This window comes from Engystomops pustulosus, chromosome 8 (genome assembly GCF_040894005.1).
Source record: "Engystomops pustulosus chromosome 8, aEngPut4.maternal, whole genome shotgun sequence".
Classification (NCBI taxonomy): Eukaryota; Metazoa; Chordata; class Amphibia; order Anura; family Leptodactylidae; genus Engystomops; species Engystomops pustulosus.
Genome location: NC_092418.1, coordinates 32,082,512 through 32,106,991, shown reverse-complemented (window position 1 = coordinate 32,106,991; position 24,480 = coordinate 32,082,512). Strand labels below are relative to the sequence as shown.

At 43.3% G+C, this 24,480-nt stretch overlaps 1 protein-coding gene across 2 annotated transcripts in view; it reads left to right on the top strand.

Moving 5' to 3' along the window:
• The first annotated feature begins 699 nt into the window (after positions 1–699).
• Positions 700–24,480, top strand: part of CYTH3 (cytohesin 3) — an 84,838-nt gene continuing 61,057 nt past the window's right edge. Inside the window, exon 1 of one of the 2 annotated variants that reach the window (XM_072120561.1) lies at positions 700–745. In XM_072120561.1, the coding sequence (XP_071976662.1) occupies positions 715–745 (31 nt within the window). In that variant the 5' untranslated portion in view covers positions 700–714. Of the gene's footprint in view, positions 746–1,125; positions 1,294–24,480 lie in introns of those variants that run through there. The other variant, XM_072120562.1, reaches the window with a different exon arrangement.

Here is a 24,480-nt window from a genome sequence, read left to right as displayed (position 1 = left end):
TAAATCTTGCGCGTTGTCCGAATCCGTCGGGTTGTCCGGCGCCCCCCCCCCCCATTTCTGTTGCATGCGCCAAAATCCGATCACGTGCGCCAAAAACCCGGGGCAATTCGTCGCAAAACGGAAATAGTCGGGATACCCGACAAAAATGTGCTCTGCGGACCCTTAGTTAATTGTGCTGGAACCGGAGCCCCCTGAAACACTTCAAACTCTGCATTCTCATTTCAGCAAATAATCGTTTTTGTTTATTTTATGAAAACCCCCACTAGTATACCCAATTGAGGTGGGTAACCCTTGAATTGCTACTATCAAAGTCTCCAATGGCATTTAAATCACAGTGGCACAGCAATTTAAATGCGACTGCCAACTTGCCAGTGGCAACTAAATAGTTAACACCTGTGGGCATTAAAGGCAAAGAGTGTAGAGTGAGCTGTATCTGGACCCAGACTTCTAAATAAATTTGGGGTTGGGACCTAGGTGTCATGGGTGCTTCCATGACCCATATCTCAGGTCGTGGGCTCACCCGTGCCCCTCTGTACAATCAAGCGCTTGTAAATCAGGGATTTAACGAGCCGTGCACCTGTGTGACATCACATGACCAATGATATAATGAGCCATGCACCTGTGTGACATCACATGACTAGATATATATAACGAGCCAAGCACCTGTGTGACATCACATGGCCAAGGGCATAAAGTGCACCTGTGGGACATCACATGACCAGAGACCAGTGTTTATCCACAGGAGGTAAACAATGAAGCTTTCTATGTAATGACAGCAAGCAGAGAAAAATTGTAAATATTCTCATGATATAAGAAATATTAATGTACTAAAATGGGACAAGCCCTTTAACCAATTGTAAAAAACTATTTGTAGGGGATTCAGTGAGAATTGATGAAAAGATCATCTCGGATCACGTATTGTAAGAACTATTAGACCGCTCTCTAGCTGTGTGTGGTGTGTGGTGTGTGGTGTGTGTGTGTGTGTATGGGGGGTGATATGACATGATGACAGGTTCCCTGCCTCCTATGTACTCCCCACACATACACACCTCAGCGTCACGTGACACCCCCCCCCCCCCCCCACCACCGCGTGCAGGGCGGCGCCAGGCTGGTCATGTGACGGTGGGCGGTGACGCAGTGAGGGCAGCTGCGTCTCGGGTTGCAGTGGTTCGGTGGCTGTGAGTGAGTGAGGACTGTGGAGGAGGTTCTGCTGCGATCACTGGAGACTCTTATAGTCGCTTCGGTTCTGCTCATCCATTGCACATAAGCCCGGAATGGAGGAAGACGGGGCCGGTAAGTAGCCATGTCCTTGTGTCGCTGCTGTTATAGCGGAGCAGTTCCCGCACCGGCAGCGGGGGAGTTAAATGTCATTTCTGCGGCGTGTGCAGCCGTGCATGGCCAGTGAGGGGTTAATGCCCTTTAGTATGTGTCACTATTAGGAAATGTCCATGAGCAGGTAGTTAACCAGTGCACTCCCAGCCAATGTCACCCTATGAGAAACATGGGTGCACAGGGACACCCCCCACCCACCCATTAGGGCAATAGCACCAATGTGTAGATATAGCACCAAAACCATCCTACGTTTTCCAAATAAAAAAAAAATAAAATACATTTTTCATCATTTTCGGCAATTGCTCAGTACATATCGGTCTATTAGGGGTTAATTATAACGATACGAGAATGCACCCGCAGCAGTGGTTGTCATTGGCGAGGAATGGGTTAATGGTGAAGTGTCATATTATTATTTTTTTTTCATTCGTGATTCAGTGAGGCGATGGTTAACCGGTTGAGACTGCATGCGTAACACAATTTACCAAGGGGGGATGGGGGGGGGGGGGGTACCGGAGTGTTCTGATTAGGGGTTAATTTTAGCAATATCTGGATGGACGACGCTGTAAAAGTTGCACCCGCTGTAGGTAATAATATTAAAACAGATGATGGATGGGCAGGGATTGGGCGCCAGCTGATGTCCTTGTAAATGGCATTGATGCTTAGTATAGACGCCACGTGCCATAGGGGGGGCACCCAAAGTTCTTGTTTACCAGGTAGGTAGGGCACAGGCGGCAATACACATCGTGTCATGCCCTCTGCAAACCATCACCATTCACGTAAGGATAGTAGATTTTACGCAGCTTGTATCCTAGCAACACCGGTGTGTGCCCCGCGCTGTATACCAGGGAGATGGCAGCGATGCAGAATGAGGCCACCGCTCTATAGGGCATTATATAGGGTATAGACTGAACAGACCCTGCGCTGTAATGCAGCCCCCTGGGTGATATAAAACCTCTGGATACGGTAATGTTATTCTACTAGGTGGGTGGCTGAAGCCCCCCCTCCCTAATCCCCAAACTCCAGCCAAGACGTTCTCCATTCCTGAGGCAGCACCCCTGTCTGGCTGGATAGTCCTGTAAATGGATACTGGAACTTGGAGTCAAGGAAACTGTGTGTTATTTCTTCCCCACCCTTGGCAGGGTGTAATGAATGCCTGAGCTGTGTGTGGAGGAGGTAACGCGCCGCATGTCAGGGAGACGCAGACATTTACGTTGAAGTTGCGGATCTTCTGTCCGGCTCATTGTGTTTGCAGAGCTTTTTGTGTTGCTTTGAACCCTAGACAATACTCTGTTATGAGAGGGGTTTGGGGAGGGGGGGGGGGCAGCAGTTGTCCTCTTCTGATGCTATCATTGCTCATATCTGATGATGCTTCCAGGATATTGATGGTCGGGTAAATGAGATGTCTCTTCTAATCTGCCCTCATCATACATCAGCATCTGATTACAAGTCTCTTGTGTTCTGTAATCCTTAAAGGGGAACTCCATCTATCATCATTTTTTGAGGTCAATGAATAATGGGCTCTTTCAGATTAAAAGCTAATGTACTACTAGGTACATTTGGTGGTCAGTGTACCCAGTTATGTTTTGGGTACATGATGGTCCAGTTGATCTGAGGTTGAACTTGGAACCAGACAACAGCAAACTTTCTTCATAAGTTTAAAGGGTTGTCCAGAGGTTGAAAACAGCTCCCCTCCTGACTATGGGTAGTGCCTGGTATTGAGCTCCATTCATTTCTACCCATCCTAACTGTAATACCAATACAATCCATGGTCAGGTGTGTGGAGCTGTTTCTGGGAACAAAGCAGCCATGATTTTCAACCTCTGCAAAACATATTAAGGAAATCTCCCAACAAAATCCATTATGATAAACCAGGGGCACCTACTCATAGATCCAGGCAGAACCCTCCTGGCTCATTAGCATCATTTAAAAGTTCATTTTGGAAGGAAGGAGGCCATGGATAACGAATATAAGAAGATTACCACAGTCACGGTGCCTGGATCTATGAGTAAGTGTCCCCGGATTTTAGTGGTAGATGTCCTTCAAGTCCACCAACTGACCAGTGACTGACTTAAAGGGGATGTTTGGAATTTGAAAGGGCACGGCTGCTTTCTTCCATTAACAGCGCCACTCCTGTCCATAGGTAGGGCTTGGTATTGCAGCTCGGCTACATTTCTTTCTATACCTCTGAGCTGCAAGACTCTTTCACTCTGTGGTGAGTGGAGCGCTTTATGGTAGAAAGCGGCCATGTTTTGCAGATTTTTGACAAGCCCTTTAATAATATTTTATTAGGGCACTCTCTGTGCCCATGCTTGGTATAGTCGTGCTGCTCTTGGCATGTGCTAATTATTATTCTTGTGGTAAGTACAGGTGCGGCCCATGCTACACTGTTAATGGGCGCTTGGATACACCCACAATGCACTTATGCCCTCATTTTCATATAATGGATATAAGATGACATAAATTTTCATGTCACAGATGATTATAAGAGCAAAATGTAAGACCTTGTGGTTGTATCCCTTTAAATCATGGACTTTTCCAGAGTTATACTTTATCCCAGATTGTAAATTCCAGAGATCTCTGACCTGAGATCCATCACACATCACAGCTTCTACCCCTGGGAAATTAGTGGGGTCCACAATTCCTTGATCTCACCAGATGTTGGAAGTTTTTTTTTTTTTTTTCTTTTTTTTGGAATTCCCCCTTTTTTTTTATTTTTATTTCCGGTTCTCCTGTTTCGATCCCTTCAGGGTCTTTTTGTATTGTGAGAACAACGTCTCCTGCCATCGGACCACATTCCTGCGCACTGTCACATATTACATGTGGTTTGTTGAGTAATCGCAGAACACTGTATAGAAGAGTCATATTACATGACTGTTTTTTCATTTTTATGTATTTATTGGTTATTTTTTATTCCTATTGTCAACAAAGAACCAACACTAACATCCCCTGTGTTTCATTCTTTACAATATAAAACAATGGAAAGTTCTGTGTTCTGACTCCTTCTCTAATTTGTCCTGATGTACCCGCGGTCATATGATATTTTGATGGCTGGCAGTTTCTTAGGACATGTGATTGGATAATCGTTATGAAATGTTCTCTTATCCGATGGATAATTCTTCCACCCAATGGTTGCTGCGGCAGAAGTTGTGGCCAGTTTAGAATCCACAGGAAACATTTAGGAACTTGTTGTTTTCTTATTGTTGCCTGTGTTAAGGTCCTTAGACTCTCTGAATAGCAAAGTTTAGTTTTTTTAAGAATCATAATTTTTATGTAGAAGTTTCCCCCTTCGCATAGATGAGATAAAGGGGTTGTCCAGTGTAGGAAAACGTTTTATATACCCCATTGCGGAAAACAATTTAATCATCTTTATCATTGGAAAAGGGGATTTTAACAATATCTGTGTAATGCTTTCATATCACCTGTGGTGGCGCTGCAGGGAATTTAAACACGTCCCCAATGGATTATACCTATTGTTGGCTTTCAACATAGTTCAAGGTTCTGACATATAGTGTAAAAAAAATTGCCTTTAAGGTCATCTACTGATACTGTAGGCAAATGAGCCTGAGGGGCTCCGTGCTCCATAGGTGTTAATGGAGCCTGGAGCCCCTCAGGCTCATTTGCATACAGTCCTTCATCCTGGTGGTAATGTCCTTTTAAAGGGGTTGTCAAGCCGTATAAACTTTCCCCATATACACAGGGGATAAGTTACTGATCGATAGTCCCACAGATCAGGAGAACGGAGGTCCGGTATACCCCTGAAAGAACAGATCAGCTGGTGTCACGTGCACCTGCTGCTTTATTCAGCTCTATGGCTCTGACGGTGATAATCTTGTGCTCTGCTTATTGTGTCTATACCATGGACAGTGAATGGCGCAGCAGTGCCCATATTTGACCTGCTCATTCATACACTTGGAGTACAATGGACCCCTACTGAACAGCAAATTATCCCCTATCCTGTGCCCTTCATGTAGCTAGACCACCCCAAATATAATCTGTGTAACAATTCTGTTTCTTCTCTTCCCCCTGATTCTTGAAGTAATTGTTCAGTTTTTCAACAGCGCCTCCACAGGGGAAGTAAATTATTACATCTGGCTCATTGTTATAGTGAGCTCTGGGTCCTCCTTATAAAAATATCTTCATTCTAAACTAAAATTTCAAATTGGATAATGTTGAAATTAATTTACCTTATTATTCATGATTTTGTTATTTAAATAAAAATGTAATTTAATTTAAAAATTGAACACAATTTAATCCAATTAACATGAATAGAAATCCGAGAACTAAAAGTCTATTTGGAGCACAAATTAACCAAAAAGAGTGAAGTCAATGTTTGAGCATTGACCCTGAGTAATTTTGATGGGTCCTTTCTCAATACGTGTAGTGGTCAGGCGTCATGTCCGGTGGTCAGACCTAAAGATACAATATGTCAGATATGCCCTGAATTGCACAGGGGTTTTTGGCGCACACGATCAGATTGTGGCCCATCGGCGCCGGGTTGCATGTGACACAAATCGGGGGGCGTGGCCATTGGGTAACCCGCGGAATTTAAAATTCAAATTGTGTCACAAGATCAGCACTCACATACACCGGGAAGAAGATTCTGAACTCCGGTGTACCTGAGTGGGAAGCGACACATTCAAGAAATCGGATGCACGCTGTAAGTGAATTGCGGCAGCCCCGAATCCTCGGCGGACATTCCTGATCGGCGGACGCAACGGGACGGGTAAGTAAATGTGCCCCAATGTGATCAGGATGGGCGATAATCTTTTAGGTGGGTGACCGCTGCATCGTGTAGTTCTGATGTCTTCGCAGCTTCTTCTCATAGTTTATGAGGCACAACCCAGGTTCTCCTACAATGAAGGAAAAGTAAATAAAATCTGTTCTTTCGAATGATTTTCCACATTTCCTGCCTTTTCTCCTCCTGGCGTGTTGGAAAGCCGCGTCCTCCTCATCTCCCTGAAAAAACGCAGATGACTTTTGTCTGGAGGAAAAGGATGTTTAAACTATTTGACCCTATAAATTCAGATAGATTTTTGGTGACGGTATAAATCTTAATAATAAATGAGACCATAAAGTAAGTTGCCTGCATGGCCACCTGCGGAGCGGATTGTGGGGACCCGTCTGTACATATGTTTTATTTTAAGGGAACGGGAAGGCTCCAGGGACCTGTAGCATTTGTTTTAAGAAGGAAGTGGGCTGACCTGTTTGGTTGCCATGAAGTGAGACCATTCTTATTTGTGTTTTGAGGAACATCTGCGTTCAATTTATTACATTGAATTTTCCGAATTCTTTTCTTGCCACAAGTTGATAGTATAAGAAACTATGAAACATTTTTCTTGCTCATTGTTATAACTCGGCTCAGACGTGGTTCCTTTTTTTTTATCGCTGCAGCCTACAGTGTACTTTCCCAGTAATAATTGGTGTACTCTATGTTTGCTAGGGAAAAATGATATATTCTCAAGGTCTTGTTTATCACAAGGCTGTAGATGGGATATGTCTGTTTATGTGGCTTTCATGCATATTGTTGTTACAACAACACGATTTTGGTGAGAACAGTGGTAACCCAGTGACCGTGATTAAAGGGAGCAGGTCACATTGATCATACAGTCCTTTCTGCTAGAAGCATGTTGCAGAGAAGGAGCTGTGCAGATTGAATATAGTGTCCTATCTTTAGGTAGCATGTTATAGAGCAGGAGGAGCTGAGCAGGTTGTACATAGTGTCCTTTCTGCCAGATGCATCTTACAGAGCAGGAGGAGCTGAGCAGTAGTGATGGGGATTACGTTTCTTCTTAGTGAGCTGGATCATTAGGCTTCGCTCATTAAGAAGAGCCGGCTCTTCTGGCTCCTGAACAACTCAGTATTATATACATAATAGGGAGCCACAGGCCAGTAAATCACCCCACACCACTCCACTTTTAACCGGATTTTATCGGGTTAAAGGGGCGTGGTGAGTTGGGTGGGGTTAAGTGAACCATCAGCTCACTGATGGGAGCCAACTTCCGTCATTCACGAACAAGAGCCGGCTCTTAGAGCCGGTTTGATCGTGAACGACACATCACTACTAAGCAGATTTATATTAAATTGAAAATTGTAACTTTCTCTGGTGTGCAATACATTGGACTACATGTCATAAAAAACATGTTATACTGAATCCATACACAACTAAATAACAATCTGCTCTACTCCTCATGCTCTATAACATGCTGCCTGCTGATAGGGCACTTTATACAATTGCCTTAGCTCTTCCTGCTCTATAACATGTCTTCTGGTTTTACATCGAGTGTTATCTGCTCAGCTCCTCCTGCTCTACAATATACTGTCAGTAGATTAGACTGCATTTTCACATGTACAAGTTCACCTTAAATGTTTTTTTTTAATTAAAAAAAATTCCCTAGGTGAGATTACAGTCTAATATAAGATAATCTTTATACTTGTTTGCTTCCCTGACATTGTCCTATGAACTGAAAGAAGGAACTTGCTCTGGCAAAAATAAAGCTGTTATGAATGTGGGAAAGTCAAGAATTAATTTTATGTTTTTGATCACATGTTGTTACAGACTTGGTCTTGAATATGCGGCCTACAATGTACTGTATAGATCCTGCCCATGGCATGTAGTAAGCTGGCTATCTCCCAGGGCTATCTTTCCTTAGTCCCCATGTGTAATCTGATGGTAAGAAAATATTCTGGAAAAGTACAACAAGCAAGCGGCTGCTTTCCCTGGAGATCTGAAGCTTCATATAAAATGTCAGTGATTTAATATTATATAATGGTGGCGTCTCATCCAGCTGCAGACAGACCATTGATAATGTGGCTGCTGATCTCACCACTGATCTCTGTATGTACTGCTCTTGTTTAATCTACTCCCATCATCTCTAACAAGGCCCAGCCCCCCCCCCCCTCCATTTAAAAAAGGATTCCTAAGAACTCCACTAAGAAAGGATTGTCATTTTTGTACAGGTGGATAAACATGTACATGTTAAATATGGGTTTCTTTTTGTTTATTACTTAGTATTATTGTCATATAACCATGTTTGGCTCAGTATACTCCATTGAAGCTTATGTTAGGTATATACACTGTATATACCGCTGAAAGAGTCTATATGGTAGGTACTTCTAAAATCAACTTTTAAAATTAAGCAAATTGGCCAGACACTGTACATGAGTACTTCCCCCTCCCACTGTGTTTTGAAACTTTCTCTGCTGCTATAAGATTACATCAAGCAGAGGAGGGAGAAGTGCTGAGGGGAGATGGAATATTAGAAGATTACCACAGTCACGGTGCCTGGATCTATGAGCAAGTGTCCCTGGTTTATCATGATGGATTTTGATGGTAGATTTCCTTAAACCCCTTCACATCCACCCATTGTAAATATACTTCGGGTGGTCATGAAGGGGAGTATGGAGAGGGACCACAGATGAAGCCCTCTCCATACGCGGCGAGCTGACTCCTGCCGGAAACTGTTGGGTTCGGTTATGGCACTAACTGGGACACTTAACCTTTTAGGTGCTGCCTATACCTGCAGCTGGGCGTCGACATCTTTAATTGACTGGCTAATGACTGCATGGTGCCCATTAAAGGTCCCATGGCTGTAATTAGTCTCAGACTAACACAGAAATACTATCTACTATACACTGCGATACAAACTCAAGGTTTGTGAATTTATATAAAGGTGTTAAGACATAACTATATACATTTTTTCTGATCCATATAATAAAGGAGATTTTATTTTGAATGCACATTAAAAGCCTGTGGTGTGTGCTCACTAGTGCAGGCACGGATGGCCATGGTACATAAAAAACACTCGAGGGAAATGGACCTTGTGCATAGCTGCCACAAGTAAGTCAGAGGACATGTTTTGATATTCCAGATGGGGGAGGTCAGTAGAATAGAATGGAGGGCATGAAGAATGATGACTATTGATGTCTAATAGTCAAATTTTGTTCCCGGGTGCGGAGTTATTTTACAGCATTTCAAAAACGTGGTGTCATTTATATAAGTACCACATAAATTGGTACCGTGCAAGGTGCTTGTCCCCCCTAGTGTCATCGCATTTTCTGGCATTGTATTCATCCTTGGATACATGGTTACATTGCTTAAATTTTCATGAGGAGGATTTCCTTTGGTAGCCATCTGACATTGTGTCATTCCTCAGCCAGCGCTTTCCTTGTGATGTATTTCTGGTCAGATAGGTGCTACTAATCACCCCTTTAATTACGCTTCTAAACTGCTGCCAGATTGACAACTGGTTTGTGCGCTCCTGACCTACATTTATTTTATCTAGTCAGGAATCGCCTCGGGCTCTTTGTATGTGGAGGCGAGCGTTGCCCTCGTTGGAAATAGGCAAACAATGGCGTCCCTGTCTGCTCCTAATGCAAAAAGTGTGAAGCCACAGATAGCTGTTTATGTTTCTAGCCAGCGGCCTGTGGGGGGAAATTTTCCGGGGGTTTGTGTGTCACCATGTTCAGCTTAATGAAATGGGACAAGGACACCCCACCTAAGTGTAACGTGTCACATGATGTCTGCCATACTTGCCAGCAGTCATTTGGGTCTGGGATGCAGCGGGCACCCTCCATGCATTAGAAATGTCACTTTTAAGCAATCTCCCGTGTGTACCGCCGCCTGTACAGTCGTCTTTATGTAGAATCACTGACCTTGCTGTCTGCCCTTATTGCGTGCGTGACCCCAGAAAGGATTGACTATGACGGGTCAGCGCACCCCTAATAGGACACATCTTGGATGCAATTCCTCGATACACAATAGATTTTTTATTTTTTTCTCCTTTTTTTTGATGTAATATAATATTACAGAACTATGCCCTGGAAATCCAGTCACGTCGACATCTGTTCATGTAATGCTCCGCGGAATTACCTCTTCTACACAAAGGCGCATGCAATGAGGGAACGTATAAGTGTGTGTGAATATGAAAGAATAAATATGGTTTAATTTTCATGGAAAGTTGAAGAAACCTAAAATCGAAAGCAAAACGAAATAATTTTGGAGCCCTGAGGCAAAGTCCCCACGTAGCCGGTTTTTGTACATTCTTCTATTTCTATGCTGATGTGGGTGAGATTTGGAGGCTATTCACCTGCTAATATTGGGTTTGTGTATGGTGGCGCTCATAGTGTGCATGCTTCAAGGGGTTGTTATCACATACCCTTGACTATCTCCAGCAATCCCATTCACTGGTAGATTTCCAATACTCCCAAAGTACAGGTCCCTGTTCTCTGGATCACTGGAGATCCCAGGAGTTGTATTCCATAGTGTCCCAAATTCCCCTTTACCAAGTCTCTGTGGCTACTATTTAAAAAAAAAAATGTTTTATAATTTCCTTGGTCTGGTGCTCCCTGCACCTCGGCCCCTACTACACCACGGCTTCACTATACGACTACACAGGCACGGGGAGCACAACAGATGGGTCCGATGCGTCTCAGTAAAGGTAAGTGTAAAGCTGTTGGTAGATTCCTCATGCCTCTACCCTAATCTGTAATTTAATAGTCCTGGAACCTAACTTGTTAAACTTTATTTTAGTAATATGTAAATTAACTGCAGAGGCTACTGGGGCGTGTACTATCATTAGCTCCCAGTGCCGGGCCAGGCTAGTACACACCCAAGTAGCCTCTGCAGTTAATTTACATATTATTAAAATAAAGTTTTTAACAAGTTGGGTTAGGTTCCAGGATTATTATATTACAGATTAAGGCATAGGCAGGCGGGAGGAATCTATCGTCAGATTTACTTGTTATAGTAGATTTCTTATGGTAGGATTTCTTTAAATAGTTGGTACTTCCCCCAAACAAGTCCACAGAATAGTCGTGAACCTCTGCAATAGTAGCGGGTACTAAGTATATATGAGACTACCTAAAGCTTTTATTATAAAACATTTTGGTCAGCCAGACCCCTATCACCATGTGTGAATTCCAGTGTAACTACAGATTAAAGGGTTGACAATTCACAACAAATTAGCCCCTATCCACAAGATAAGGGCTGACTTTCTGATCAGTGGGGTCTCAGTGCGGAGTTATCGCGAATAGGGGTCTGGTGTGCCCCGCACATGTTCTGCTGTGTTCATCTCTATGGTGCTTACAGATACTGCGTTGGGTTTTTAATCCCAGTGACGTGGTCGGCTTTGTGATGTAGGGGAGAGCCCTGGGTTTACCCCAAAGAAAAGAGTGTAAGTGTCTTTGTTTGGTTATAGTTGGGTTGGTTGTATTGCTATGACCTACACATGGATCCAGTTTTCTCCTGCTATATATCATGGTCCCCGGCCACCGCATGCTGACACATGGTAGGACTTTGTGGTTGAACATTTTTCCTCCAGGTCGCTGCAGAGGTCACTGGAAGATTGAAAAAACTTTGGAGTAATTACAGAAGTCGGAAGTCGCTGCATCACCCTGTGACTTTTATGCACTGACCTAAGGCCATACAGAACTGCCGGGCAGATTGTGTTACAGAAGTGACATTTGTGACAAACTTTGTAATCACATCCAGAACTTGTTATCCATAGACTTGAGATGGGAATTAATCATGTCTGTCACCAGCTCTAGTCCAGGGCAGTGGCTGGGAGGTCAGTGTCTATGGATACGGGGACACTTGCTGTCATTAAGCAATGGGAGGTCCAGGGTAAGAAAAATTTGGATGTGCCTCCTTTATTAGAATTGAGCTTTGATATTAGACTAGTTTTGGAAACGTGCAGACTCTTACTCGTGACCATCAGCAGCGTCCTGAGCGTGAATAGTTTAAATATTTTCATACTCAATGTCTTGCCTAAATCTCAAAAAAGTGACGTGAGCTAAATGTTTGCGCCACGACCCTATTATGATAGGTCGGTGAGAAGTATAGAGTCTCCCTTAAAGGGAACCTCTACCAATCCACAGAATGAATCCATTACTGCACTTCACTTTTTTTTCCTGGGACAGCGCCATATATTTTGCAGTGGCTGTGCATGATACTGCATTTTGAATGCATCTGAGCTACAATACAAGGCACAACCACTAAAGGATGTACAGAGCTGCACTTTTTTAAAATTTCATTGTTCACTCCCAGAACGAAACATTGGCTGTCATTACAGCTCTTACAGATAAAGATATCACCTTTCCTCCTTTATCCATTATATGAATAAAACTGGGGATTACTGCTCATCCATTCACTGGAAAGTCCACGTGAGGCTTCTGTGACGTCACTAATTCCCTTTGAATTAGGGAACTTAATACCGGTTTAACCCACAAAATTGTATTAGTTAAAACCGAATATTGCAATATGGACAAGATCATGGAATGGCTCAGAATAGTCATTTTTATGATATTCTTTATATACCTGAGAGAACATTGATAAATCTGAGGGTATCACAGCTGTAGGCCTATATATTCTTATTATTTATATCTTACATTACAATCAGATACACTAGTCCTATACTATCAGTCAGGCACAATGAAGATGGGTGGTGGGTTGGGAAGTGTTGGGACGGTCTCTTGAAGATGATGACATTGGACACTTGAAGCCCTACTTGATGAATCCATATAATCTCCGATATCTGCCAAAGATGACAAGGAATTGGAAAGACCTCCTATAGATTAGATGGTCAGCCAGTCCTGCCAGCATTGGCAACTTTGGACTGGTTCTAATGGGGAGCATTAGTCTTCTTGGTCTGGGCTTGGACGTCTGAGAGATAAGATCTTCCAAAGAGCACGGATGGTGAGTGGAAGTGGCATCCTAATGTATCAGTCTGGAAGGCTCCGGTTCCCGCGGTCTCGTTGAATTGTGTTTTGAAACGTAATTCAATCGGAAAGGGGAGGGGCCTGTTACAATCGCATATATGTTGCAACGGAAACACGTGCTATTGGTACAGAGCGCCACTTGTAAACAAAAGTATACACGTGGTACTCGTTTGTACTGCGATTGAAGCCCCTCCCTATTCTTATTGAATTGAGTTTAAAGACCAGAATGGGTGAACACGTCCTGAAGGCTCGGGTGGGATATAGAAGAAAATGAAGTCTGCTCCAAACATATCTGACTAGAGGACTGTTTTGGGCTTGGGGCTGTTTTTGGCAGTGGCTATTACAGTTTTCCTCACCCATGAATTTGGGCAGTACAATGGCGCTAGTATATAAGAAGGCCTGCCACTCTGCCGCTGTCACAATGCCCGTCTTTCTACGTTTGTCGTCAGCAAGTGCAGTCCTTAATGGAAGTAGCCGATCTTCCTTCTGAATAATGGAAATGTCTCTGTGACCCCTACCTCTGTGCTTTATCTGGCTTGGCACTGGTCCTATGCCATGGAGGAATGTGACATGGAAACTGTGCGTGTGAAAGCGGCTTCACAAAAACGTACAACAAGATTGTAAAATGAATTTTGATTGATGAAGGATGCGGCATCTCGGAGACTCTCCTTTGACTTTGTTTTGATGTTCTCTATAAATCGTCCATTGTCTTCATAGGACATGATCAGAAACACCTTTCACTCAGTGTCTCCAGGCCTTTCATGTTAGAGGTTTCCTTGTGGTGCAGAATCTTAATCTTCCTTTCATGCATAATTGTCTCTTCCTTTGAACATTTTATAAGTTCCCTTCGAAAGGAATAGAAATCCACGCAAGTTGGGTTCGCACATGTTTTTCGTGTCTTGTTGCTTTTAGCCTAAACATGGTAATTGGTGCTCTTAAAATCTTCTTGGCCTTTTTGTACTGCGATTCCGCTGCCTATAAATGTACTGACGTCAAATGTCTTTTGCTTTTTAACCTTCCACTTGCGACAAACCTGTTCATCGTTATACGTGGGATCTAAATCTTGCACATGACGGTCTGTGGCTTATGTGTCCATAAAAGATGTCCTCTGCTATTAGAACATTCATAGCCTGTCCATGGGCAGCTTTTAGTCGGCCACATTTCCCAAAATGAACATTGTATGGGGACTTGGAGAATTCCCATTGGATTACAGTATGGGACTTAGTAGTTCATAGTATCGTAGAGGACTATTATGCTATAAATTCAGATACCTGCACTGATTTCATACTGACAAACTGTGGCTAAGAGATGTCTCACCTAGGTACCTAAGCCCTCTTGTGACTGATATGTAGGAACCCACCTTAAGGCTGTGTTCACACATTTTGCTTGAATTGTGTTTTGAAATGCAATTCAAGTGCATCGGGGTGGATTTATTCCTGGACACAGCCACAGTTACACCTAAACACCATGGGAAAGCACCCTATACGCCATTGGAATGCACCCTAAGCACTGTATATGGAGGTGCTTACATACCCACCTCAGTCATTTGTCTGCAAGCTGTCCAGCGCGCAGCTAATAAGCTGAATCGTAACACATGGAAGCGATTTTGTTTCTTGGCTCTATAAAATGTCTACATATTCTGTGTTGAATCCTAATCAAGACGAAATCTCCGTCAAGTCCGAGTCAGTCCTTTGTGGGAAACATTCCATTTTTAGCCTTGTTTCCAATGGAAAAAGCTTTATCAAATCACGCTGTGTGTTCTGTCCTAAATGAGAAGTGGTGCACATCATCTTATGGGGAGTGATAAAACTAAGCTCGCACATAATGGATTATTTGGTCCCGGGTCCCGCTGTTGAAATTAGTCGGCAGGTTTAACCACTTAAAGGAGTGTTGCAGTTTAACAATAGTTATTGTGTACGGAGTCATTTAGTTATCAAACTTAGTTATTTAGTCATTTAGTAATCAAATGGAATGACTTGTTATTGTTTTTAGGATCTCTGCTTTTTGCCATTTACTGGATGTCTTTGTTCTTTGGTTTTAGTAAAAAAAAAAAATTATATGATGACTTGTTGCCCTACAGTTAGCCTAGAAGACCACATGAGGTGTGCCCAGGCTTCCTCCGCTTCACCTTTTGGAGTCCCGCTTTTGGTTGGGTTAGTTAGTTGTCAAAGAATTTGCGAAAATTGGATTTTAAAATGATAATGACGTGATGGGTCTTTAAGGGATTCTGCAGGAATTCTGTAAAACCCAAAGTGTACTTGCCCTGCTCTGGTCCACATGATGTTCCACTGAAAGTGCTGGTGGTTCACGGGATCTGCTTTGGACAATCTCTGCCGTCATCAGACTGTGGAGCTTTTCCAAGAGGAAACGGGGACCTCGGTGGGTTTTGTAGGATTAAGAAGAGACAAGGGGTGGGCATGTTGGAATTCCTATTGTTCCTGTCTGGCAGTGGTTTCTATATGTTTCTTGAACATATTAGTACATGGTCGATGGAGCTGGTCTTGCACGTGTATGGGGTGGATAATTGGATGAAAGAGAGTCCTCAGCTGTTGATACCTTTTATTGGCTAACTAAAAATAGGTTGGAAGACCTAAGTAGTTTTCAAAGCTTGCAATTGCCATCATCCCTTTTTTTTTAGTTGGCCAATAAAAGGTATCAACAACTGAGGACTCTCAACTTTCATCTATTTAACCACTGGCTGACACAGTACGAATGGCTTATGGGTGGGATAGTGATTTATGACAATGTTGAGTTCCAGGCTGACCACAGCTATCCAGTAGGACAGCGTACCCTGTGGTAGGCCTGAACCTCAGCCTCATAAATCAATAGGATGCAGTGAGTTTTGTTCAGTCGAGTCTTTGTATGTCCAGGAAATCCTACCCTCACACCTGTGTTTCTGGGATCACTCAAGGTCATCTGAATTGCTCCTCAAAAAAATTGAGCCAGAGGAGTCTTTTGTCCCCAATATATTTGCAAACCAACCAAAAATTCAAACCCGTACATTCTGTTACACTCCTATGTTCTAGGTTTTTAGTAACTATACATGGGCTGATGTGTTCTTGTACTCTTCACTTACAAGACTGTGGGCGGACTTGGCTTGTCCCTGGGTAGTCTGTACTCCATATGGCTTTGGTTATAATTTCTGACTTCATGCTGGGACCTTGTGGAGGCTGGAGCTCTGGACTTCTGAAGGTTGTGTTTTGACAAGTTTTTAGGTTTTTTTTTTTCCCCTTTTGAGTCTCTTTACAGAAAGTTACATTCCTTCAATGAACTTCATTTGTTCATGTTAAGTAAAGAAGGCCGCCTGTGTTCTCTGATTCAGATTTATGTACTCAGGGATGTTTTTCTTACATTTGTCCAGGCTAAGTATGTGAGGAATGAAGCTGCAGGAAATCTGCATAAAATGCATTGATGAGCTCCATATTAAGCCGAGCATATGCCAATATAAGAAATCTCACTTTTATTTTGCTACCACCAGACTGCTCTGCAGTTAATAATATAGTACTATGTTGGAAGTTGCCTTTGCACCTATAAAAAGGCCCTTTTTAAAGTCTTTATTCAAAAACCTATGAGAAATTAAAGCAGCAACCTCTTTGACAATGATTACCGTAAGTTTTAATAATTCTCTCCTCGCACGTAGGAGATCGCAATTATTCCTTATACATAAGGTGTACCGTACTCCGGCTGTGCTGCAAAGGATGGGGCTGCGGGGAGACTCGTACTGCCCGAAATGTCGGGAGGAGGGTGCGGATGATATGCACATGTTCTGGAGTTGTTCCAAACTACAACCCCTGTGGGAAAGAGCGAGTAGACTGATACACAAGGTGTTTTCAGTTAATGTGCCTATCGAACCCAAAGTGTGTGTGTTGGGTTGTGTAGGGGAATTAGACATAACTAGACCAGAACAATTAGCGGTAGCCAAAATTCTTTACCACGTACGGAAATCGATTGCCAAGCATTGGCTGGATGAGGAACCGCTGGCTCTTGCGGAGGTGAAGAAAATGCTAAACAACACGATTAAGCTTGAAATGAATGTGTATAGGAAGAGAGGGGCTTGTAAGAAATTTGGAAAAACAATGGAGTAAGTGGATTGAGTGTCCAGGACTGGCCTCACCGCAGTTACTGCAGAGTTGGGAACGTTGGCAATCTGTAGGGTTGCTAGGAATATGAGTAGGATAGCATGGGTGCTAGGTGCCTCTGGAGAAGGAATTATTATGCCAATGAAAGGAGAAGCTCAGATCTAGGGGGGTGGGGGGTGGGGGGTTTGGTGTTGGGGGTTTGTTATGTATGTATCAAGCATATCTGTTAATGTTATGATATATCACTATGTGGAATGTGCAAATGTATATGCTTTATTCTGTGATTCAAAGCATAAATAAAAGTTTTCTGGTTAAAAAAAATAATTCTCTCGTGTATGTGGACATGGTGGAGACCTTGATAAAAACCTCCGCTCCCTAATCACCTGTGTTAAAGATGTAAATTTCTGGTGCCCTATTTGAAAATGGGATTTGATAGAGGAAGAAAAGCTGAGCTCTGTAATACATAGGGTTATATATGATTTTGAGCTGGATAAATTTGTGTATAAATTCCGGAGGAAATTCTGACTGGACTACCCGTATATATTTGAGTATAAGCAGAGACCCCCAATTTTACCACCAAAAACTGGAAAAACCTATTGACTCAAGTATAAGCCGAGGGTGTGAAATGCATTGGTCACAGGCCCCCCCCCCAGTATATAGCCTGCCCCCAGTAGTATATAGCCTGCCCCCAGTAGTATATAGCCTGCCCCCAGTAGTATATAGCCTGCCCCCAGTAGTATATAGCCTGCCCCCAGTAGTATATAGCCTGCCCCCAGTAGTATATAGCCTGCCCCCAGTAGTATATAGCCTGCCCCCAGTAGTATATAGCCTGCCCCCAGTAGTATATAGCCTGCCCCCAGTAGTATATAGCCTGCCCCCAGTAGTATATAGCCTGCCCCCAGTAGTATATAGCCTGCCCCCAGTAGTATATAGCCTGCCCCCAGTAGTATATAGCCTGCCCCCAGTAGCATATAGCCTGCCCCCAGTAGCATATAGCCTGCCCCCAGTAGCATATAGCCTGCCCCCAGTAGCATATAGCCTGCCGCCAGTAGCGCCCAGCCTGCCGCCAGTAGCGCCCAGCCTGCCGCCAGTAGCGCCCAGCCTGCCGCCAGTAGCGCCCAGCCTGCCCAGAATAAAAACAAAAAACTTGTATACTCAGCCTCCGGTGGCCCCAATGCGCAGCGCTGTTCCCCCGATGTCCGCGCAGCTTGTCTTCTGTCTTCCCTGCCCGTCTTCTGTCTTCTCTAACATCGTGGTGGGCGGCGCCCAGCACGACGTTACAGAAGACGGGCGCTGAAGCAAGAAGAGGAGCCGGGATGACAGAAGACGAGCCGCGCGGACATCGGGGGAGCAGCGCTGCGCATCGGGGCCACCAGAGGGTGAGTATACAAGTTTATTATTTTTTAAGTCCATTGACTATCGAGACTATCCAGTATTGACTCGTGTATAAGCCGAGGGGACGTTTTTCAGCACATTTTTTGTGCTGAAAAACTCGCCATTTACACGAGTATATACGGTACTTGTACAGGCGGTAAGAGTCTTCATTACCCTACCCACACCAGCCCCCCGATTTCTGTTGCATGAAAGCCGGCGCCCATGCGCCAAAATCCGATCGCGTGCGACATAATCACCGGCGCAAACCCACGAAAAGTCGTAAAACCCGTCAAATGCGGCTGCAGGACCCTTAGTAAATAAGCCTCATTGTGTTTGGCTGGGGTAACCTGGATACATATAGTGAGAATCTAAAGTAATCTTTCATAAAATTAGCTGACTTTCCCAAGTCTATATATTCTATGACTGGGACAAAAGTAATCACTGTCAAAATATAATATATAATATTTGCAAATTACCAACTCGACCATTTTTATAATGTGCAATTGCCATGAGCCAGGGTCCAAAGAATTCATTCATTGGAGCATGATGGGGGAGGATTGTACTAAAAACTCAACTTCAAAGAGCCTCTGATAACCACTCTCTTTCTATTGTGCCCTCCATCTTATCTTATGAGATTATCAGTGTGTACTTTCCATCCCATAAATCTGGTAGCAGACGCTACTGTAGATATAGTGTTCTCCATACTTCTGGAGGAGGAACTGGAAACTAGTTGGTCAACGATGGTGTTAGGTGAGTTTACACCAGTCTGTACATACATTCATTTCTCTTATTGTTTTAGCAAGTAGTGACGGGGTTTTATTCTAGTTAGACAACTTTGTCAGAAACTCTGCGGGGACATACCCTTAGGAAGGCACAATCTGCAGTTCCTATACAAGGATAGATGAAGCCTATTCTGGAAAACCCCTTTTACCCTGTACTGTCAGCCGAAATTTTTCGGTGCTGGTAGTCTACTATTGTCTAATTTTTTTAAGTGTTCTGAAACTTTTTGATGTGCAGTCCTATCAGTTTTTGCTATTAGCCTTCTACTTAACAAAACAGCCCATAGTACTGCTGCTTCTACCTTCCATCTTTTAGTGCTTGTAGAGAGGGCTGCATGGACACTCAGGGCTCTAGATGGCATCCAATACCGTCACTTTAGCACCTGTTTTTTAAAGTTTATTTATCAGATTACGTTTTTGGTTTACTAAGATGCAGACAAAATTTTTTAACCTAACACAAAGTCGAAAAAGGGAACTTGACATGATGCGTTCTTTCATAGTCAGCGCCTCAGAATAGATGTGCGCCAGTCAAGCAGACTTGCTTATTTGATATTGTTTTGACATTTTTTCTGCATACATTAGTGGACCTCCTTAAAGTCAATGGGGATGATGTTATGGGCAGAAAATATAAGGACCGTAGATATGTGGCAGACAAAAGAAATGGACACACAAAAATTCACACTTGTTGGGCGTTCGTTTTTACCCTCTTTGGTCAAGATCTCACAGCGCATGAAAAACTTAAAGGGGTTATCTGAGTATACAAATTTACTTGTGGCTGGGCTGGGGCGGGCTATTTAAAAATAACAAACATGTACTTACCTCCTCCGGCGTCGCTGATGTCCCGTGCCGTGTTACGTCTCATCTGTGCCCCGGTTTGTTTAAGCTTCTGTGCCCCTGTAAACAAACACGGGCACGGATCAAATGGACTGCGGCATGGGACATCAGCGGCGCCGGAGGAGGTAAGTACACGTTTGTTATTTTTAAATAGCCCTCCCCAGCCCGGCCATAAGTAATTTTGTATACCCGGATAACCCCTTCGAAAACCTTGTCCTTTGGCGAGATGTCTATAACCTTTTGAACTAAGGTGTGTGAAATCTTATAAACCAGCTGGCGTTCTCCTGCCACCAAGTAAAACGTCACCCCTTGGCACGTTTGTGTGGTTTTATCTTAGCGTACAGTGTTAATCTTAAATTAGACATGCAGATCGAGGCCAACATCTCAATGTCATGAATCATCCATGGTCAGTGGGCTGGAGAGCGTAGAGAACGCTCAAAGTGAACTACGGCTCCCTGTAAGATCCATTTATATTTTTGGTATTTTGTGTCTGTAGTGTTTTTGTGTGCTTTTTGTATAATTTACATTGCCATCTACCATTTATAGTAAAAGCAAATGTGCACTTCTATATAACAAGTAGGGAATGAAATAACTGTGGTATGTAAGGTGTATACATAGTAAATGGCAGTAGTGCATGAGAGTGGCTCTATGGTTTCCTGGCAGTCATTTGTGAAAGGTCAGGCTGCCCCGCAGTTGCTATGAGCACAGGACAACAAAGCCTTGCCTTATGTTATGCTTACTGCTCGGGAAGTGCACGCCGCTCCCCCCAGACGATCAAGCCTCCCTGTGTAGCAAGTTTTTTTTTTTTTCTTGTCTGGTCTTTGGGAAAACAAATACTATTGTGTCCCATACACAAATATGTAACCGGCATCTTGGTTGACTTCTGTCAAGTGCGCGATGTTGCTTTTCTACTATATCCTTGTCTAAAGAGTTTATTAAATTGGTAAGGCAGAAGCACTAATAACTGTGATAAATGTGTATGTATGTGTGTACCTTTTTGGAGCTGTAAGAAATGTTTAGTATGCCAAGGGGTGCACTTATTTTTATGGGCCATACAAATTTCGCTTCAATTGCATTTTTATATAAGCACATCTGAATGCAGAAGCGTCTAGCCCTGAGCGCTTGCATTCGGAAGCTATCATCGCGAGCTTCTTTGCCTTCTTAGCGCACCAAATACGTGTTTTCTAGTTCCCGAGAAGCTAGATGCTTCTGCATTCCTGGAGCAACTTATTCCCGATTGGGTTTGAATTGCATTCCGTAAATGCAACGTGTGAACACGGCCTTCGGACAAATATGCATCAGAAATACCGAGAAAAAAAAAGCGCCTACTTATGGACTAGCGGTAGAATAGGGGATCGGTCCATATTGATCGTGTAGTGGATATAAGCTTTGGATCTTGTTGGATGACAAAAAAAAAAACTTGCTATGCAGCAAATCGGGGGCCCAAATTCACATATCTTGCGTGCAGCATGGCGCCTGCTAAAGGATATGAAGAGTTAAGATTAGGAATTGATGGAGCAGTAGTAGAACATGCTGTAGTATCTTTTATGGAGTTTGGGGAAGGATTCCTCCCCACATATTTTCACATGTGTATAACATATTGTATGTGATATATTCATTCCTGATGCCTAAAGAATGTGTAGGAACCTTAAAGACATGTGTCGTTGGTTATTAAACAAATGTTGTCCAGGCGGGTGGAGGCCTCCATAAGGAAATCCGATCCGCGACTGCATCTTGGAGCTCCGGCCTATTCCGCGCTGCCCTGTGTGCTCCATTCTGCAAGGAATTCACCGAAAAGCCTTGAAACTGGATCGCTGAAAGGCACAACATGAGCTGGTGATCTAAGTACTGCAATGATATTCGCTCTAGGCGGCCTGTGTCGCTGTGGTATACCTCAAGCACACACATTCCATTTTATATAAAAGCTTTCTTTTCTTAAAAGTGAAATTACTCGTGACAGAACCTCTTAGTAGACAAAGGGCAGATCTATGATCTCGATGAGCAGTGGTTTTATAGCTTTATTTTTGCTGTTAACAGTTATTAGACCTATTAAGTGGAGCATCACACAATCATGTATCTATAGAGCTATCTGGTGAAGGATGTACTATGTAGAATAAGTAGCATGTAGACCATCCCTGAGGTAAATATTTGAGTAGGACCTTATTAGGACCATATTCTCATCTTGTATGACAATTTAAGTGTCTGTAGATGTCTGTATAAACTTTCCAGTTCTCTCAGTAATGTTCAGGTGGAGTCCATCGGCCTGTCATATTATACCCTTATCACTTACCTTGTTGTTATGTACAGCCATCCATTTTATTTCAGTCTACTTGTTTACTACCCTAGTAGATAATAGATCTCTTGGTGGCTCAAGAGTGTAAAAAAAAAACTTATCAAGGCTATAAAATCTGTTGGGAGAGACACCATATCCTATTGAGCATCCTGAGCGTCTGTAGTGTCATTGCTGAGCTATAACATGACATAAGCAGCGCCACCATTTTATAGGCCGGATTAATACTTGTAACAAAGAAGTCTGCAAAAAAATTTGGACAGATAATTTATATGGCTCTATAGAATGTCCTGTGAACTCGCGATAATGCTTATCCTTTGTTATCAGCATGTGTCAACACTATCTAACATATGTGGGGTCCCTAAATTTTAGCAGGATATACGCATGTGGTGTGTATTTCCCTAAGCTACCCATTTCCTCGGGAACAGCTTCTACAGAAATCTTGACTCTTCTCAATGCTGGGTCCTGGGTTAGAATCCCACCCAAGTCAACATCTGCAAAGAGTTTGTATGTTCTCTCTGTGTGTGCATGGGTTTGCTCCGGGTACTCGAGTTTCCTCCCACACTCCAAAACATACTGTTGGGTTATTTTAGATTGTGAACCCCATGGGACAGGGACAAATTTGACATGCTTTGTGCAGCGCTGCGTAATCTGTGTGCGCTATATAAATAAAGAATTATTATTAACAGCAGATGATGTAGAACAGTGATTTTCAACCATGTGCCGCGGGGAAAGTTCCCCGATCTATGATGCCCATGTGTAGCGCTGCCGCCGCCCCCCCCCCCTTGTTTCTGCGCCCATACTTGCCTAAAAGCCCCGCGTCGGCGATTCGCCCATCTTCTGTAGCTCCTGCACCGCTAGGGTCTTTTTTTTTTTTTTTTTTTAATTAGTAAAGGGGGGCCTCTAGGGCCTTTTAATTGGTAAAGGGGGGCCTTTTATGACTGTTTTAGTGTCATTTTGTGCTATTTTGGTTGGTGGTGTGCCCCAGGATTTTCTAAGTATAAAGTGTGCCGCGGCTCAAAAAAGTTTGAAAATCACTGATGTAGAAGACCTGTAATGCCCTCATACACACTAAATATTCGGCCATTGCTGTTGGTTGGTATATAGATCAGTAGATACATAGATATCGATAGATAATATATGGATGGTTAAAGGAAACCTACCACTTGTAGTGGCAGGTTTCCGATGGAAATACCGGGCAGCAGCTCAGGGTGAGCTGGTGCCGGAGCTTATTTTAGTTAGTGTTTTAAACCGCGGTATCGCGGTTTAAAACACTTTTTAAACGTTATAGCCGGTGCAGGCAGGTACGCGCTCGGCGCTTACCGTGCACGCGGCTCTCATTCACTTCCTATGTAGCCGCATGCACGGTAAGCGCCGAGTGCGTACCTGCCTGCGCCGGCTATAAAGTTTAAAAAGTGTTTTAAACCGCGATACTGCGGTTTAAAACACTAACTAAAATAAGCTCCGGCACCAGCTCACCCTGAGCTGGTGCCCGGTATTGCCATCGGAAACCTGCCACTACAAGTGGTAGGTTTCCTTTAAACTCTACAAAAATAAGAAAACTTTCACAAAAGTTCTTGTCCTGGTTGAACTATTTAAGGTGAATGGTAACATAACTCCCACAATCCTAGTCCTCACGCTTCTAATAAGTGTATTAGTATCAGTATGACCCTCACACCTACTTTCTTTTTTTTCCCTGTATTCCTGTAATATCCACAATTGGAAAGCTATTGTGATTATCTAATGTGGTAATTACCACTTTTCTATGTGCTAATTATCTTCCTTGTACACTACTGAACATAATAGCAGTGTGACGGAGCACTCGAGTGGGCCCAACGGGCTGAATGCTGCATTGTCGAAACGCACAAAACCCAGTATGCGGTGTATTGTCTGTACTCGCCCTGCAATAAATGTTACCCGTTGGTCATTTCTCGCCTATGACAAAAGAGGTCTTGTGGCCAATGTCTCAGATTGGCAACGTGCCCGGCAACTTAGCCTACCACACAGGGCGACATCAGCTTGTTATGTGGTGAAGGCGGTGGTGTTTACTCAAGCTAGCAGATAGCGAGTGACAAGT